The following is a 14,870-nucleotide window of genomic DNA, read 5'->3' on the forward strand; positions in this document are numbered from 1 at the left end:
CACATGCTGTTGGACCCAAGGGGGAAAAGCATTTGTTAGGATGGTTCAGAGGCGGCTTCATGGAGGATAAGGCATTTGGGCTCGCAAGGAGCCATGGGCCTGCATCCGTGTGGAAGAAGTAGCCACAGGATGATGGGGGCAGGGATGAGGGCATTCCAGGCAGAGGGGATGACATGGGCAAAGGCCTAGAGGTGAAGGAGGGCAAGACACGTGTGGGCTGCACTCTGGCTGTGGTGGAGGCTGTTTAAGACAGTCAGGGACATGTTTAGAAAATATGATGGGACCGGGCCATGGAAGGACACGAGATCACGTTTACTCAAGGGGACTGTTGAGGGTTTTCTGAGTAGGACTATGTATTCCAGGGGGTGGAGGACTGACCTGGCTCACCTCAGAGGGTGGTGTGGACAGGGCCAGCCCTGGGTAGAAAACCAGGCAAGAGGCTGGTCTTACCTAGAACCTTGCATAGAAAGCAGAGGCAGAAAGCCCCCGAGGCCCCCTCCTCCCAGGACATGCAGCCGCAGAGTGTGGACTGCGCCTGGCGGGTGGAACGTGTGGCTCAGGCCATTGCCTACGGCACGAGTGTGGCATGTCTCCCTGCCTGCCAAGAGGCAGATGGTGGTGGTGTGGCGGGTCATGGGCAAGGTCAATTGAAGAATGCGGTTTGAGATGCTAGCGGTGCTCTCTGTTCCCAGAAGGTCGTGCGGTTGCGTTTACAGAGCACGTGTCTATCTTGGGGCTCACTTGGTCCTCTCCAGTTACTCTAGCTTTCCAGGCAAGGAGGCATGTTGAAATAAGCTCAGAGAGGCTGAGTCACCTGCACAGGACGCACAGCTAGTAAGCGGCCGAGCCAGGACGAGCCTCGGGCTGTGAGCTCCTCTGCTGCTCGCTGGGCAGGGGGCTGGAGCCCACTGTGGGCCCTGCTCCACCTCCTGTCCCCTCAGAGAAGACGAGGAGAGGAAGCCCAGCTGCGCTTTTGGCTTCCTGCCCACCCCTTGGCCCTCCCAGCCTCTCTGGTTCGGGCAGAGCTGGCTGTGGTGCTGGCTGTCAGTTCTTGGAATGTCGGAGCTGGGGGCTCCTGAGGCCAGCCTCTCCTTTCACAAGGGAGATACGGGCTTAGAAGAGAAAGGGACCAGCCCAGAGTCGCACAGCCAGCCGAGGGGCCCAGTCAGTGCTGGCCCGCTAGTGAGCGTCACCTCAGCTCACCTTTGGGGCATTTCCGGCATGTGCTTTTGTCTTTTTATTTTTCTCGTTGACACATTCCTGGCACTTGGGCTGTAGGACTTCAAACAGGAGATTTATTGTACGTTTCACGTGTGCCTGTCTCTGGTTGAACTGCTGGGAGAGTCAGGCACACACCTTCTCTTTCCTGTGAATGTCACCCTAACCCACCTTTGTGCCCAGATCTCTCGCTACCCCCGGTCCCAGCGGAGGTGGATTCATCGGAGAACCTTGGGTGGAAGGTGCCCAGGACCCTCTGCTGAACTTCCTGTTGGCATGGCAGGCTGGGCAGCCTCTCAGCTGCCCTGTCTGGCGCCCCCTCCATCGAAGGGCACGGGCTTCTGTTCCCCAGGTGGCTGACCATGCCCCACGCCAAGGGCACCTTCGGGTCACAGCCCTGTCTCTCTGTTCCCTGGAGTTCCGCCTGGCCCCTTCACCCAGGGCAGAGCCCCCCACCTGACTGTCTCCCTCAGCCTTCCCCTCGCTCTGGGAACTAGAACGTATGGACCAGGGTTGAGCAACCCCCTACAGCTGTGTCGGCTGCACCTCCCTATTGAAGGTGGCTTCAGGGTGGAGACCACATGGGCCACCCCCAGCAGGCGGCTGAGTGTGGAGTCTGTGGCTAATGCGGAAATGCTGGTCTGGGGGGTGACCTGGGGGGTGGCTTTAACCAGGAGGGGTGCTCAGGCCAAGTACAGTCTTCGTCCCCGTGAGCTCTGCGTCTGTCCTGTTGGCAGGATGCAACCTGAAGATCTTCAACAACCAGGAGTTTGCCGCCCTCTTGGCTCAGTCTGTCAACCAGGGCTTCGAGGCCGTGTACCAGCTGACCCGCATGTGCACCATTCGCATGAGCTTTGTCAAAGGCTGGGGAGCCGAGTACAGGTGGGTGCTGGGGTGCCTGTCCTAGGGGTGCGGGGGCCACAGGTGACTCAGAACAGCCGAGCAGGGGCTCCTCAGAGATGAGCTAGGCTGGCCCTCTCCCCGAAGAGCAGAAGGACCGGGGATCAGAGCGGGGCTGAGTCCCAGGCGAGGGAGAGCGAGCAGTGCTTGCCCAGCGTTTCAGCGTCTCAGGCACGGGCAGCATCTCATCGTCACAACCCTGGGTGGGGATGTTGGTATCATCCCTGTTGTACAGATGAGGGAATGGAGGCCCAGGGAGGGAACTGACTTGCCTGAAGTCACATCACTGGTGGAAATGCTGAGCCTACTACTGCACCCTCTTTGCGTCCTCCTCGTTTCTTCTGGGCAGATGGTTTTAGGACGACCCTCTCCAAGGAGTTAAGTCTCCCCCTCAGGGTTCCTTCCCTCCTCTGTGGCTCCTTCTCTGACCTGGTAATCCTGAGGATCTAGGGTTTTAAAACCAAGAAAGCAGGGAAGAGAGGAGGAGATGCCAGCAGTCAAAGGAACAATAATTCACTTGCTCAGAAATGATTTTCTTTCAGAATTTCACGTACTGGTTTAAACGCAGCACTGGTCAGGGGACGTCCCTGGTCTGCTCTGTCGAAGCTCTCAGACCTCTCGGGTGTGGGCCTAAGCTGCCCATTCCTTTTCTTTCCACACCTGCACAGGAGCTTCCTCGAGAGGCGGGTCTGTGCACCCAGCCCCCACTCCACGGCAGAGGCAGGGGCACCCACACGTCAGCCCAAGCCAGCACCTCGCAAGTTATTCCCCCCTTCTCTTCATTTTCCCAGATGTTTGGAATCCATTTTGTTTTGCAGTCATTCTGCACCCGGGCCAAACCCATTTCAGTATTGGCTCTGGGCCACCATTTATAATGAAATCCAGATGAGCGTGACTTATGGAAAGTCAGATTCTCATTAGAGGATTTCGGTCCGTAAAATCCTCGTCTGTCATTTACCGTATTTTAGCTGCTGTTCTCCGTGTCTGCCCCACAGTGCTGGGGAACACAGCCATTGGTCTGTGGGGTCTCTCTCAAATCTGGGAGGTGTGACCAATTGGGCGGTCCGAGTGGTCAGCCTTCAGGCTGATAACAGCCTGAGATCAGCCCAGGCCCACGGGCCCAGCCCGAGGGACATTGTAGCTCACCTCTTAGCCTTGGCTGGAATCATTAGGCAACAAGAAAGGTTAGAAAACTAGTCTTGCTTTTTGTTGGGGAAGGGAAATATTTAAAGATGGACCCAGTGGGAAGGAGCCAGAGGGAGGTCTGTCCCTCCTAACACTCAGACTGCCGTTTTGAAGGTCGCACACAGGCACCCGGGTCAGGCAGGCGCCCGGGGCCGAGTCTGCGAGCCCGTTTCTAACCTTCCGCTCAGACGATGCGCGGGCCAGGCGAGGAGGGTGGTGCCCTGGGGTTGGCGGCTCTCAACCTGGCGCGGCACGCGGCCGCCCAGCTTCAAGTGCTGGGGGAAGAGGCCCTTTGTTGGCTGGAGCCTTTCCCTGGGGCCACTGTGTCACCGCGCAGGACACGCTGCCAGCACAGCCCGGCCTGTGCAGCCCACCACGTCACTGCTGCCTGGCAGCACTGTGGAGCAGCCTGACCGGCGGCGCGGCCCCTTCCCAGAACAGTCTCGCCCTCCTCTGCCTCCTGGGCCAAGGAGAGGAAGGTTTCATCCCTTCCTGTGAGGTGGCCGAGAGCCGGGCCTCTCACCTCCAGCTGGCACCCGCACCTCCGGCCTCAGCAGATAGCCTTTTGCTCAGCGGAGGCCTTTGGGAGCTCGCCTGCAAGCTGCGTCATCAACCAGCCCGAATTTAGACAGAGGGCTTTGGGGAAAAGAAACGTGTGGTGTGCCTTAGTTTTTTCCAGTAATTGTTCCATGGCTCGCTCTGCTCGTAAGATTTTCCAAAATAAGGCCATAGATGGGAATTATATCAGCACATTGGGGACCAACGGCATGCGGACTCTGTCGGCGCTTTGTAAAAAAACACCCCTCAACCAGACAGACGCCCGTCACCGTGGCCTGCCAGGACTGGAGGCGGGGGAGCTGTGGGTGCCCATTTAGGACGGGGGGCTGGGAAGACCTTTGCTCTGGCTGGAGGTTCTCCATTAGCGGCCCGTCACGGCAACCGGTGGGCCTCTGGGGCACCCTGGAATTTGCCTTACATGTTTAAGGGGGCCACCTCCTTTCCCTTCCTGCTTGGAGGAGTTTGGCAGGCAGTTTCAGCAAGTTGGTGGCACCTTCTCCAGGACTGGGTCTGGCAGGGCAGGCTGTAGCTCTGGCTCTGGGAAGAAGACTGACACCAGATCAGGAGAAGCCACTCTGATGCATCTGTGTGTGCTACTGGATCTTCTAAATGGCCCCCACCCACCCTTTTCTCAAATGTCTTGCAGGAGACAAACTGTGACCAGCACCCCCTGCTGGATTGAGCTGCACCTGAATGGACCTTTGCAGTGGCTTGACAAGGTCCTCACCCAGATGGGCTCCCCTAGCATCCGCTGCTCCAGCGTGTCTTAGGGACACTGCGAGCAAAGGGGGAGGGTAGGGAGGGTGGATTTGGGGAAGAGGGCCATGTAGGAGGTGGAGAAATCAGAACTCAACTCACTGGTGTCAAAAGAAGAAATTTTTCTCCCTCAACTAAAGTGGCATCAGCCTGTTTTCCAAAACACAAAAGCAAACCCAGAGGTGGATTTCTGTGAACAGCTGTCTGAACACGGTGGCCCTTCGGCCCTGGTATGAAGGGTAAGAAATGGCTTCTGCTCTGGTGGCGTGAGCAAACAGGTAGTGTTTCACCACCTGCCCCTCCCCGGGTCCCCTTCTTTCTTAAAGACAGCAAACTGAGATGTCAGTGCCCAACAGGAACTGGCCCCCTGGTTAGGACTGGAGTGTGGACTTTGCCTTGGGTGCTCTGGGCAGGGAGAAGCCTGCAGGGGTCTGAGCACACCACGGGCCCAGCCCTCCCCTTCCACTGAATATTCCCAAACCCCAGCAGGAGCAGACCATGTACCTGGGTGCTGAATTGACTTGCGGCGGGGAAGGGGCTCGTCTGTCTCCACCTCTCTGAGCCTACTGATTGTGTCTAGAATCGCGCACATAGGGACCGGTGGCAAGAGGTGGTGAGACACCTCTTCTTTAAAAATGATCTTCAATTTGCCCTCATTTTCAGCAGTTGGCAGGATCTGTTGAGGCTCAGCACATATGCGACATACAGTTTGTATCATCATGCTAATCTCAAGAGAGATCCGAATCAGGGGAAGTGTTCCCAGGAGGTAGTTGTCCATGAGGTGTGCAAGGGTGTCCGGTCACCTGTAAGAGCTCGCTCCGCTCTCTCATGCATTTGGCTATATTGGTTGGTATAGTCAGTTGCGTTCATTAAATGAACGGTATCGTATGCTCTTTTAAACATGTGATTTTTTAAAAAAAAAAACAAACACCCCGGTTGACACACTGACTGGAAACCAGAGTGGGACCCAGCGACTTCTCTCCCGAAGTGAAGCTTTTCCCAGGTTTTGTTAAGAAGACACCTGCCAGTACTTTTGGAAGCTGAAACTGACAAAAGCAAATTCACCAAGAGGGAAAGATCTCAGGCCAACAAAGAAATAAAAGGGCTATTAAAAAAAAATTATTTTTACCCCTTTGAAAACTGCAGAATTGGTGCCAAGAGGCCTGTCATCTTTCCCTGAGGTATGAGATTATCTAGCTCACGGCAGAGGACCGGCAGTGACAACCCTAGCAGTTAGAGCGTGTAGTAAGTGTTGCTCCGGGGGCCATTAGTGAGGAAACGACTATAGAGTATTTCAACTGGAAAAAAAAGAGCCCCCTTATACTGACCTTTTGCAGAATGCAGCAGATGGAATTGTCACTTGCAATTGGTACTTTATTCTTTGCTGCTGTTTTTTGTATGAAATGAGTTATCCCATATTTTTTGCATGGTTTTCTACCAGGAAAAATAAAGGGATTTCCTATGGAAGTCCTGTATTATTCCAGGTGAAGGGAAGAAAGTTGTGTACTTTTGGCAGGTATAAACCTCAAATGTGATGACATTTTGTGATGCTGTGTGGAGACACTGGGTGCTTCCTGGTGCCTTGCTCGCAGGACCCTAGGCCTCAGAAGCTCCAGCCCCGAAGTCCAGGTAGGAGGGCTGCTCACCATGCCTCCAGAGGACACAGCAGCAGACAGGAGTGCCTTGCCAGACCTGGACTAGTCTTCATACAGGGCTGTTGTCAGAGTCCAGAGACACCACATAGCCCCTCACTCCACCTGAGGCCAGAGGCTGTGGGTCTGAAGTTTCTGCCTGGTGTGAAATGATCGTGGACTGCTTCTTACAGATAAAAGAAATCATCTGAACCTCCTGGATGTGTGTTTCTGCTCCCGGTCAGGCCTGAGACTGGTGGTATGGCTTCTAACTTCAGTTTGGCCTAGGCTGGAGCCGTCGTGGTGCGCCTACTAAAAGCCACGGGGAGCCGTCTCCAGGGGCCCGTCATCTCCTGTGAGCACTCCCTACGGCACAGAGCTGTCCTCCAGGTACTTGGGAGCTGGCTTCAGGTACAGCCCAATTTGGGTGATCTGGTTGGTCATGTCTGGCTGCATCTGGATGGCATCTTAGAACCCACAATGCTGAAAGCTAAAGAATCCTTGTAGGAGGCATGGAGTTTTTGTGTTTTTTCCCTAAAGCTACTTACTTGGCCTTTTTTCTTTATAACTATACTGCTGAAGGAAGATGGGTGAGGAAAAAGTGGGTAAGACCACGTTCAGCACCCTTCAAAAGAAAATTTGGTTGTACCTAGAGGTTAGGATCTGGTTTCATTCCCATCATAGAGGCTGCGTAAGTGGCTTTGAGGCATGTGTAATATTAGTGTCCTACAAGTCATAAAAAGTAGTTTTAAAACCCTATTGCATCAAGGCATTTATACACTGAAAGACAGGCCAGGTGAAGGGGCAGGAGGAGGGCGGCTCTCGGGCTGATGGCAGCTGCTGGAGGTGCTTTTGGTGCCACTGTCCAGGCTGCAGGACACGCCCGCTCCCGGCCCGGCTCCCCGCCAGGCCACCTTCACCTTGCGGCTTGTGGCGATGCTGACCCGGGTGTAGCTACGGCGCAGGGGCCCTAGATCCTGGCCTCGGCACCTCCCCTGGGAGCCAGCTTCTGTTCCCTTTCCTCTCCTCCCACACCCTCCCCACTCCTAACTTTATTTAGTACTGGGAGCCTTCCAGCACAAGTAGGTAGCCGCCCTGGCAGTTCGGGTTACAGGCCTGTGCTGGCGTGTCATCTCCGCTGGCCACCTTCCTGGCAGGCTGCAGACCTGACATTTTGAGACAAACCTAGAGTCAGGAGCGGGGACTTGGACTCTTAGGAGGAACAGACAGGAGGGCAAGGCTGCTGGCAGACTCTTCCACTGTCCTTATGTTGTCGGTGAGGTTTTTTTTGAATCGTCTGTGGTGATTATTTTTTTAAATCATTGTTAACGTATTGGAATGAGCTGTAGCACATATCTTGTGCTTCAGTTTGTTTTTCTCCATCTCCCTCTGGCTTCCTGGAGTTTGGACATATTCCAGGGCTAAATGCTTTTACTCAAACCGCAGAAAAAAGTTTTCTTGAAGTAATGTGTGCATGTCATGCATGCATGCGAGTCATTTGGGGAGAAGGCAGAGATCTGATTTCATTTGCAGCCCCAAGCTGCCATTTCTGAGGCTCTGAGGACCTCTGCGGGGCCAGAGCTCCCATTAGGCCACTCTCTGTAGTCTGTAAGAGAAGGGAGGGACAGGAATTGGCATGCGCTCCTAGGACTGTTTATCAAGGGGGTTACCAGTAGTGAGAGGGCGCATGTTTGGTTCTGAACCCTGTATCTCACTGTGACTTCAAGTGGCAGAGTTGGGAGTTTTCTCCCTAATCTACATCTTTGCTAGAAAACCTCAACACAGTCAAGTTGTGTCACTCTGGTGTGGTATAGATGTTCCCTTCTAGAACCTTCCTCAACTAACAGTCTTTGAGGAGTATCAGCCACTTCTCAAGTGGGTAGGAAAGCAGAAAAATGTATGGATCAAAACTGAAGAGGCCTCTCTGATGGGAGAGAGGGGAGATGACTTGCTATACAAGCAACCTTTCAGAAACACGGCTATCACAAAGAAAAACTCATGTATTGTGTAAACTGGATTGAGAAATTCTCTCAAGTGATCCTGTAATTTTTTTTATGCTGAAGTAATGTACACTCGAGCATTCTGGTGTTTTTATATTTATGTAATAATTTCTTAAAACCAAGACAGATAACTATTTAATTTTGGAAGAAAGTTGGAAATGGCTCTCCTCCCGAGGACAGTGGCTTGGCCCCCAGAGCCACCAACCCAGGCTGGCTCCCTGTGTGGCAGCATGTGAACACAGGCAGCTAGCTCAGGCCAACGCAGGCCCGTCCACAGGGGCCTCTGAACCCAGCCCCTCCCTTCCCAGGGGCGAGAACTGTACAGAGGGCTGGAGCCACCTGCCCCAGGAAGCCTTCATCCACCTTCAGTGCTGCTGTTGCAACTAGGCTGTCCTGGGCGGGACTCCTGCTTGGGTGGGACGAGAACGGAGGATGCTGATTACCTTCCCTTCTCAGCCAGCCTGACCTTTTAATACCCTTTGTAAAAAGCATGTATGTATTTATAGTGTTTTAGATTTTTCTAACTTTTGTATCTTAAGAGCTGAGCACCTGTTTAAGCAATGTACCCCTATTGTTAAATGTGTCCTCTCTCCTCTCTTCCTCCTGTAAGTGCCCTTCTAATAAAAAACTCTTCATTGAAAAGCAGTTGGGCTGGAAGTGCGCATTCATTCTTGCTGCCATGTCTGGCTGGAGAGTTTAAAGGGCCTGGGGCCCTCAGAGAAGAGAGTCGCTGGGCCCAGGAGTGCCAGGTCCCATTCTGCCACCGCCCACATTCACTCACAGAGCACGACGTGCAGGGAGAGCGGGGGCCCCGGCTCTGGCACAGCTCCCAGCAGTTAGTCTGTGCTCACGTCCACTGTATCTGAAAGCCTCCGGCCAGTGACTGCAGATCACCAGATAAGTCTCCCCAAAGGCCTGGAGGTAAGTTAAGTGTCAGACTCCTAAAGAAGTCGGTTTCTGCATCTTTCCAGCTCTGATGGACTTAGCTCCTGTGGAAATTCATTTTAAATTTCAAACCCCCAAGGAGAAAGAGACTTCAAAAATCTCTCCCCTGGCTGAGTGGTACATTGACCTGAGATGATGTGGATTAAGAAAAAGGATGATTAGAATGAGTAAACCATTTGGGGAAGGCAGAAGGGAGCTGGAATCATTCTCCAGCTGGGTCACTTCCTTCTAAGGACATCACCAGAGTCCAAGTACTTGCTATCCCAGGAGGGAGGCGGGCTCGGGCTTCACAGGAACCGCACCTGTGAGCCTGTAGGTTTCCCCTCCATGAATGACATCACATTCCTACCTACCTTCATCGTTACCTGGCCAGTTCCAGCCTCCTGCCCGTAAACAACTTTCCTCAAGGTTTTATCTAGTCGATTTCTCAGCAAATGACTCTTAGATCCATTCCTCTAACCAGCCTGTCCCTGAGCCCCACAACTTTAACTCCAGCCGTCTGTTAAACATGAGCCAGACAACACCCCAACTGAATCATCTTCCACCTTGCCCAAACTCCCTTTCCTGACTCCCAGTGTTTATTGGAGCCTCACTTCCAGGCCTCCTCCCCACACCCAAGTCCAGAGCGTTTCTTTTCCTTGCTCCCCACATACCTCTGCAGCCACCCCTGTGGACCAAACCTCCCTTTTGGAAAGGCCCTCAGCGTTCGGGTTCCCCTGGACCCTCTTGCACAAGCTCTTCTCAGGCCTACACCTCCCCGCTCCATGGCGGTGCACCCAGACCATGGTAGGTACCCTGGATATCCCTGACAGAGCTTGCCTACCCATGTGATTGCAAGCCACATATACATTCAAGACTCCCAGATCAGTACTTCTAGCCCAGACATCAACCCCGAGCTTCAGACTCACATCCAACAGCCTTGTTACACGGAGGTGCCACCGGTGCCTCAGGGTGTTAGTTGCTCAGTCGTGTCCGACTCTTTGAGGCCCATGGACTGTGGCCTGCCAGGCTCCTCTGTCCATGGAATTCTCAAGGCAAGACTACTGCAGTGAGTTGCCATTCTCTTCTCCATGGGATCTTTCTGACCCAGGGACTGAACTCATGACTTGTGCATTGCAGGCAGATTCTTCACTGTCTGAGCCACCAGATCAGATCAGTCACTCAGTCGATCCCATGAATCGCCGCACACCAGGCCTCCCTGTCCATCACCAACTCTCGGAGTTCACTCAGACTCACATCCATCGAGTCAGCGAGGCCATCCAGCCATCTCATCCTCTGTCGTCCCCTTCTCCTGCCTCCAATCCCTCCCAGCATCAGTCTTTTCCAATGAGTCAAGTCTTCGCATGAGGTGGCCAAAATACTGGAGTTTCAGCTTTAGCATCATTCCTTCCAAAGAAATCCCAGGGCTGATCTCCTTCAGAATGGACTGGTTGGATCTCCTTGCAGTCCAAGGGACTCTCAAGAGTCTTCTCCAACACCACAGTTCAAAAGCATCAATTCTTTGGCGCTCAGCCTTCTTCACAGTCCAACTCTCACATCCATACATGACCACAGGAAAAACCATAGCCTTGACTAGATGGACCTTTGTTGGCAAAGTAATGTCTCTGCTTTTGAATATGCTATCTAGGTTGGTCATAACTTTCCTTCCAAGGAGTAAGCGTCTTTTAATTTCATGGCTGCAGTCACCATCTGCAGTGATTTTGGAGCCCAGAAAAATAAAGTCTGACACTGTTTCCACTGTTTCCCCATCTATTTCCCATGAAGTGGTGGGACCAGATGCCATGATCTTAGTTTTCTGAATGTTGAGCTTTAAGCCAACTTTTTCACTCTCCGCTTTCACTTTCATCAAGAGGCTTTTGAGTTCCTCTTCACTTTCTGCCATAAGGGTGGTGTCATCTGCATATCTGAGGTTATTGATATTTCTCCCAGCAATCTTGATTCCAGTTTCTGTTTCTTCCAGTCCAGCGTCTCTCATGATGTACTCTGCATATAAGTTAAATAAACAGGGTGACAATATACAGCCTTGACGGACTCCTTTTCCTGAAATTCAATACCTCAGAACTCAGTTTAAAAGAACAGAATTTATCTTGCCCTCACTGAGCCATCACCCTCTCCTGCCTTCAACCCTCTTTCGTCACAGCCCTCTACCCAACCCACGGCCATGAAGTCACAGTTGTCCACCACTCCCTTGTGCCCCATGTCTGACCAGTCCTGGCCCTCCACTCACAGTCCTGTGCCCCAGGCTCTCCAGTACCTGGACAACTGCCTGGCTTCCTAACCACTCCCCCAGCCTCCAGCCTGCGTTCCTGTAACTGCATCATCCACAGTGACCCAGGCACCTCCCTGACCTCAGACGGCCCCACAGTCCACAGCACAAAATTCTAAGGCCTTTGACATGAACCTCATGACCCCTGGCAGCTGGGCCCCATCCAGCTCGCCACCTTGCCCCTGCAACCCAGCAGCCTGGTGACACCGTTCCTCACTTATCACACCAGGATCTGTGACCACTCGCAATGGCAACACCTCCCCAGTCTACACCTTGCTCCCCACCCCACCTGACACAGCAGCAGTTCACCTGGCTAACCTCCCCTAATGCTCCGAGACTCACTTCAGAAAGGAAGCCTTTTGTGAATCTGCCTATCACCATGGAGTCAACTTGCATTAACTGTCTACCCGTCTAAGCTGAGTTCCTTGAAAGTAGGGTCTACATCTTATTCTCGTATCCTCAGGTTCTTTTGGCAATCACATATATTTGCTGAACTATGAACTGGTGCCCATATTATAGTAGACTCTACCTTAGCAGTACCTTTTCCATCCATTTTCACATTATCCTATATGTGCGTGTGTGCTAAGTCGTTCCAGCTGTACCCCATGCAGACTGTAACCAGCCAGGCTCCTCTGTCCATGGGTCTCCAGGCAAGAACGCTCCAGTGAGTTGCCATTCTCTTCTGCAGGGCATCTTCCTGACCCAGGGATCAAAGCCTTGACTCTTGTATCTCCTAAACTGGCAGGCGGGTTCTTTACCACTAGCCCCAGCTGGGAAGTCCTACTTGTCCCCTACAAGTCCTTATATATGGCTGAAGGAATGCCACCCAAAGTTCTGATTACCTTTCATCAGTTATTCCAGTACCCTAATCTGCCACCCTTTATTTAGTCCAGGGATGGCAAATATAGGGCAAAACCACCACCACTTGCTATTTTTCTATCCATGCAGAGCACTCATCACAGTGCGGAGTCCATTCTCAGTTTCAGAATCTTCAACACAGCTCTCTAGGAAGACTGGTAATCAACTGGTGTTGGCTAGTACTGCTGCCAGATGTTCCTGGAATTACAGTTACCTGTCTTTTCTGCCCTAAGCCCGTCGGCTCCCTGATGATCTCCCGAGCAGGCACTGAGTGGTACTCCGAGGTTCTCGACATCACTTCATCCTCATCTACCACCACTTCTCTAGCTGTACGACAGGGGTTTCCCCAACATCACCCCTTGCTCATCTCTATACCTTTATTCATGCTGTCACTTCCGCTGAGAATTCCACAACCTCACCCATATATCTACCCCGATTCTTAGCCCAATAGCTCAATTCAAGCTTCCTCAGAGTCAACGGGTCTCAAAGTGCAGCACCTGGCCAGCAACATCAGTATCATCTGGGATGTTAGAAATCCCCATTCCCAGATCCCACCCCAGACCTAATGAATCAGAAATCCTGGAGTGGGGCCCTCCAGGTGATTCTGACGTGGGCTCAAGACAGACCCGCTGCTCCAAGGTATACATTATGCCCTTCCCACTCCAACTGGGCGCACTCCTTCCCACAGCAGTCAAGGCCGGGTACAGTGCACTTCACGTCCTGCCCAGCGTTCGGCCTTCTGCGGCCTCAATTTGCTCACCCCCGTCTCCCTCCTGAGTCAGACAGCTGTTAGAGAGGAGAGCCCGGCCAGAGCAGTCTTGGCACCAAGAAGGGTCCCAGGCAGGGCTGGCTGCACTGAGGCCTCGTTTCAGCTCTCATCAGGATACAGGAACAGGTTGCAGTTGCTCGTCCTCAACATCAGGTCTGAGGCCTTCTAAAGCCATTAATGACTTCCTGAGACTTTCCTGGAGCAACAGGATTGATGCAGACCATGTCTTTGGGCTTGAGAAGAAGAGACTCATCTCTCCTAAATTATGCTGCTCTTTCCACTAAAGCTCCTACCTCAGGCCTCATTCAGCCCATACTTTGTACCATCAAAGCCACCTGGTCAATGACAGAAAAGGGAGAGGCAAGGGGAGGCCACATGCTTCACAGGAGAGAACCCGGGAGGCTTTCTGTGGCCCGGGTATTCTTCCCAGATTTGCAGCTGTGAGGCTCAACTATTTAAGCCTATCAACACACACACATATGAAAAAGGAGCTTAGAGGAAAAAGAAATTTTTTTCTTCCCAAACCTGTTTTCCAAAGATGCAGTTAGTTATAACCATTAGGTCCTGTTTTTGAATCAATACTTTTCCAACAGGAAACACAGTAGAACAGCACATATTTAAGAACCGGACCAGGGCTCATCAGTGTTCCAACAAAAAGATCACACTGTTGCTGTTACCTCTTTTCAATTCTTCATTCTGCAAATCAGAGAGACACCTCAGAATCAAGAAAGATACTTCCTACACTAGAAGAACTGTAACACACATTAACCCTGAACAAAGACACCCAGATTAAGAGCAAGACTGGTGACGTTAATCACATCATAAAATATAACGTAGAATATTTCTAGGACCCCTTCTGCAAGAGCTCACATTCCAAAGGTGCAGGGATAAATCACTAATCTAAACCCCAAGTGGAATCTAAATCAAAACTAGAACTTTGTCCTGCACGGTCAGCAGGATGCTTTCAGGAACACACAAATTATGGGCAAGTTAATTGTTAGGGTGTTGTTTTTAAACCAATCCTGCAGTAAGGGATGCAGGATTACACCTGACCTGATTTTTTACACTTTCTCTGCCTACAGTCCTCTATAAGATGGGTATTTGATGATAGAAGGCTGTAGCTAAATTGTCTCGTCTGTTTTAAAAGGGTTTTTTTTGGGGGGGGGTGAGGTGAAGGGCGACTCTTAACTCATCCAGCATTCCCTGGCACTGTCTCCATCAATCAGAACGTTCAATGAATCAAACTTCTGACCACACTGGACAGATGTTGGCTAAATTTAGCTTTGCATCAGCAAACATTCCAGCTCAGAATAGCTCAGGGAGCTCTCATCTTACCCTTAGACAGTGATTCTTCTAAGACTGTTTTTCTATGGCAGGCCAAGGCAGGGCAAGGGGCACTCCACGTGTTCTCTTAATGTCCATTGTTAAGAGACTGGCCCAAGGTTGAGAGAATCTGATGGGCCACAGCAAAACCATTTATCCCCAGCTCTCCATGGCGGGAACACAAAGTTAGTTGTAGGTCACATTTCCTGTGTCACAAGCAGTTTGCAGCAATGGCCTGACATGCTCTATGGTCCTTGAACCACATCCCGTATTACTCAGCCATCTAAGTCTAGCTTCCCTGAATCTCTTGCTTCTCTGAACTAGATGTGGCCAAGTTCTATAAAAAGACAGCAAGCAGACGTGGTTCTGTCAATCTTCTCATATTCTGGCAGGATAACATATTTTAAAATTATAAAAATATCTATGTCTTCATCACTCTAAAATTATTACATAATATACGA

The 14,870-nt window shown here is 51.8% G+C and overlaps 1 protein-coding gene across 20 annotated transcripts in view; it reads left to right on the forward strand.

Annotated features, from left to right (window-relative positions):
• SMAD3 (SMAD family member 3) overlaps nucleotides 1-8,893 on the forward strand; it is a 126,926-nt gene extending 118,033 nt beyond the window's left edge. For all 20 annotated transcript variants that reach the window (XM_055536775.1, XM_055536784.1, XM_055536785.1 and 17 more), the window contains 2 exons: nucleotides 1,956-2,100; nucleotides 4,508-8,893. In XM_055536775.1, the coding sequence (XP_055392750.1) occupies nucleotides 1,956-2,100; nucleotides 4,508-4,631 (269 nt within the window). In that variant the 3' untranslated portion in view covers nucleotides 4,632-8,893. The remainder of the gene's footprint in view (nucleotides 1-1,955; nucleotides 2,101-4,507) is intronic.
• The last annotated feature ends 5,977 nt before the right edge of the window (nucleotides 8,894-14,870 follow it).

The sequence above is a fragment of the Bubalus kerabau genome, chromosome 10, assembly GCF_029407905.1.
Source record: "Bubalus kerabau isolate K-KA32 ecotype Philippines breed swamp buffalo chromosome 10, PCC_UOA_SB_1v2, whole genome shotgun sequence".
In the NCBI taxonomy this organism is placed as follows: Eukaryota; Metazoa; Chordata; class Mammalia; order Artiodactyla; family Bovidae; genus Bubalus; species Bubalus kerabau.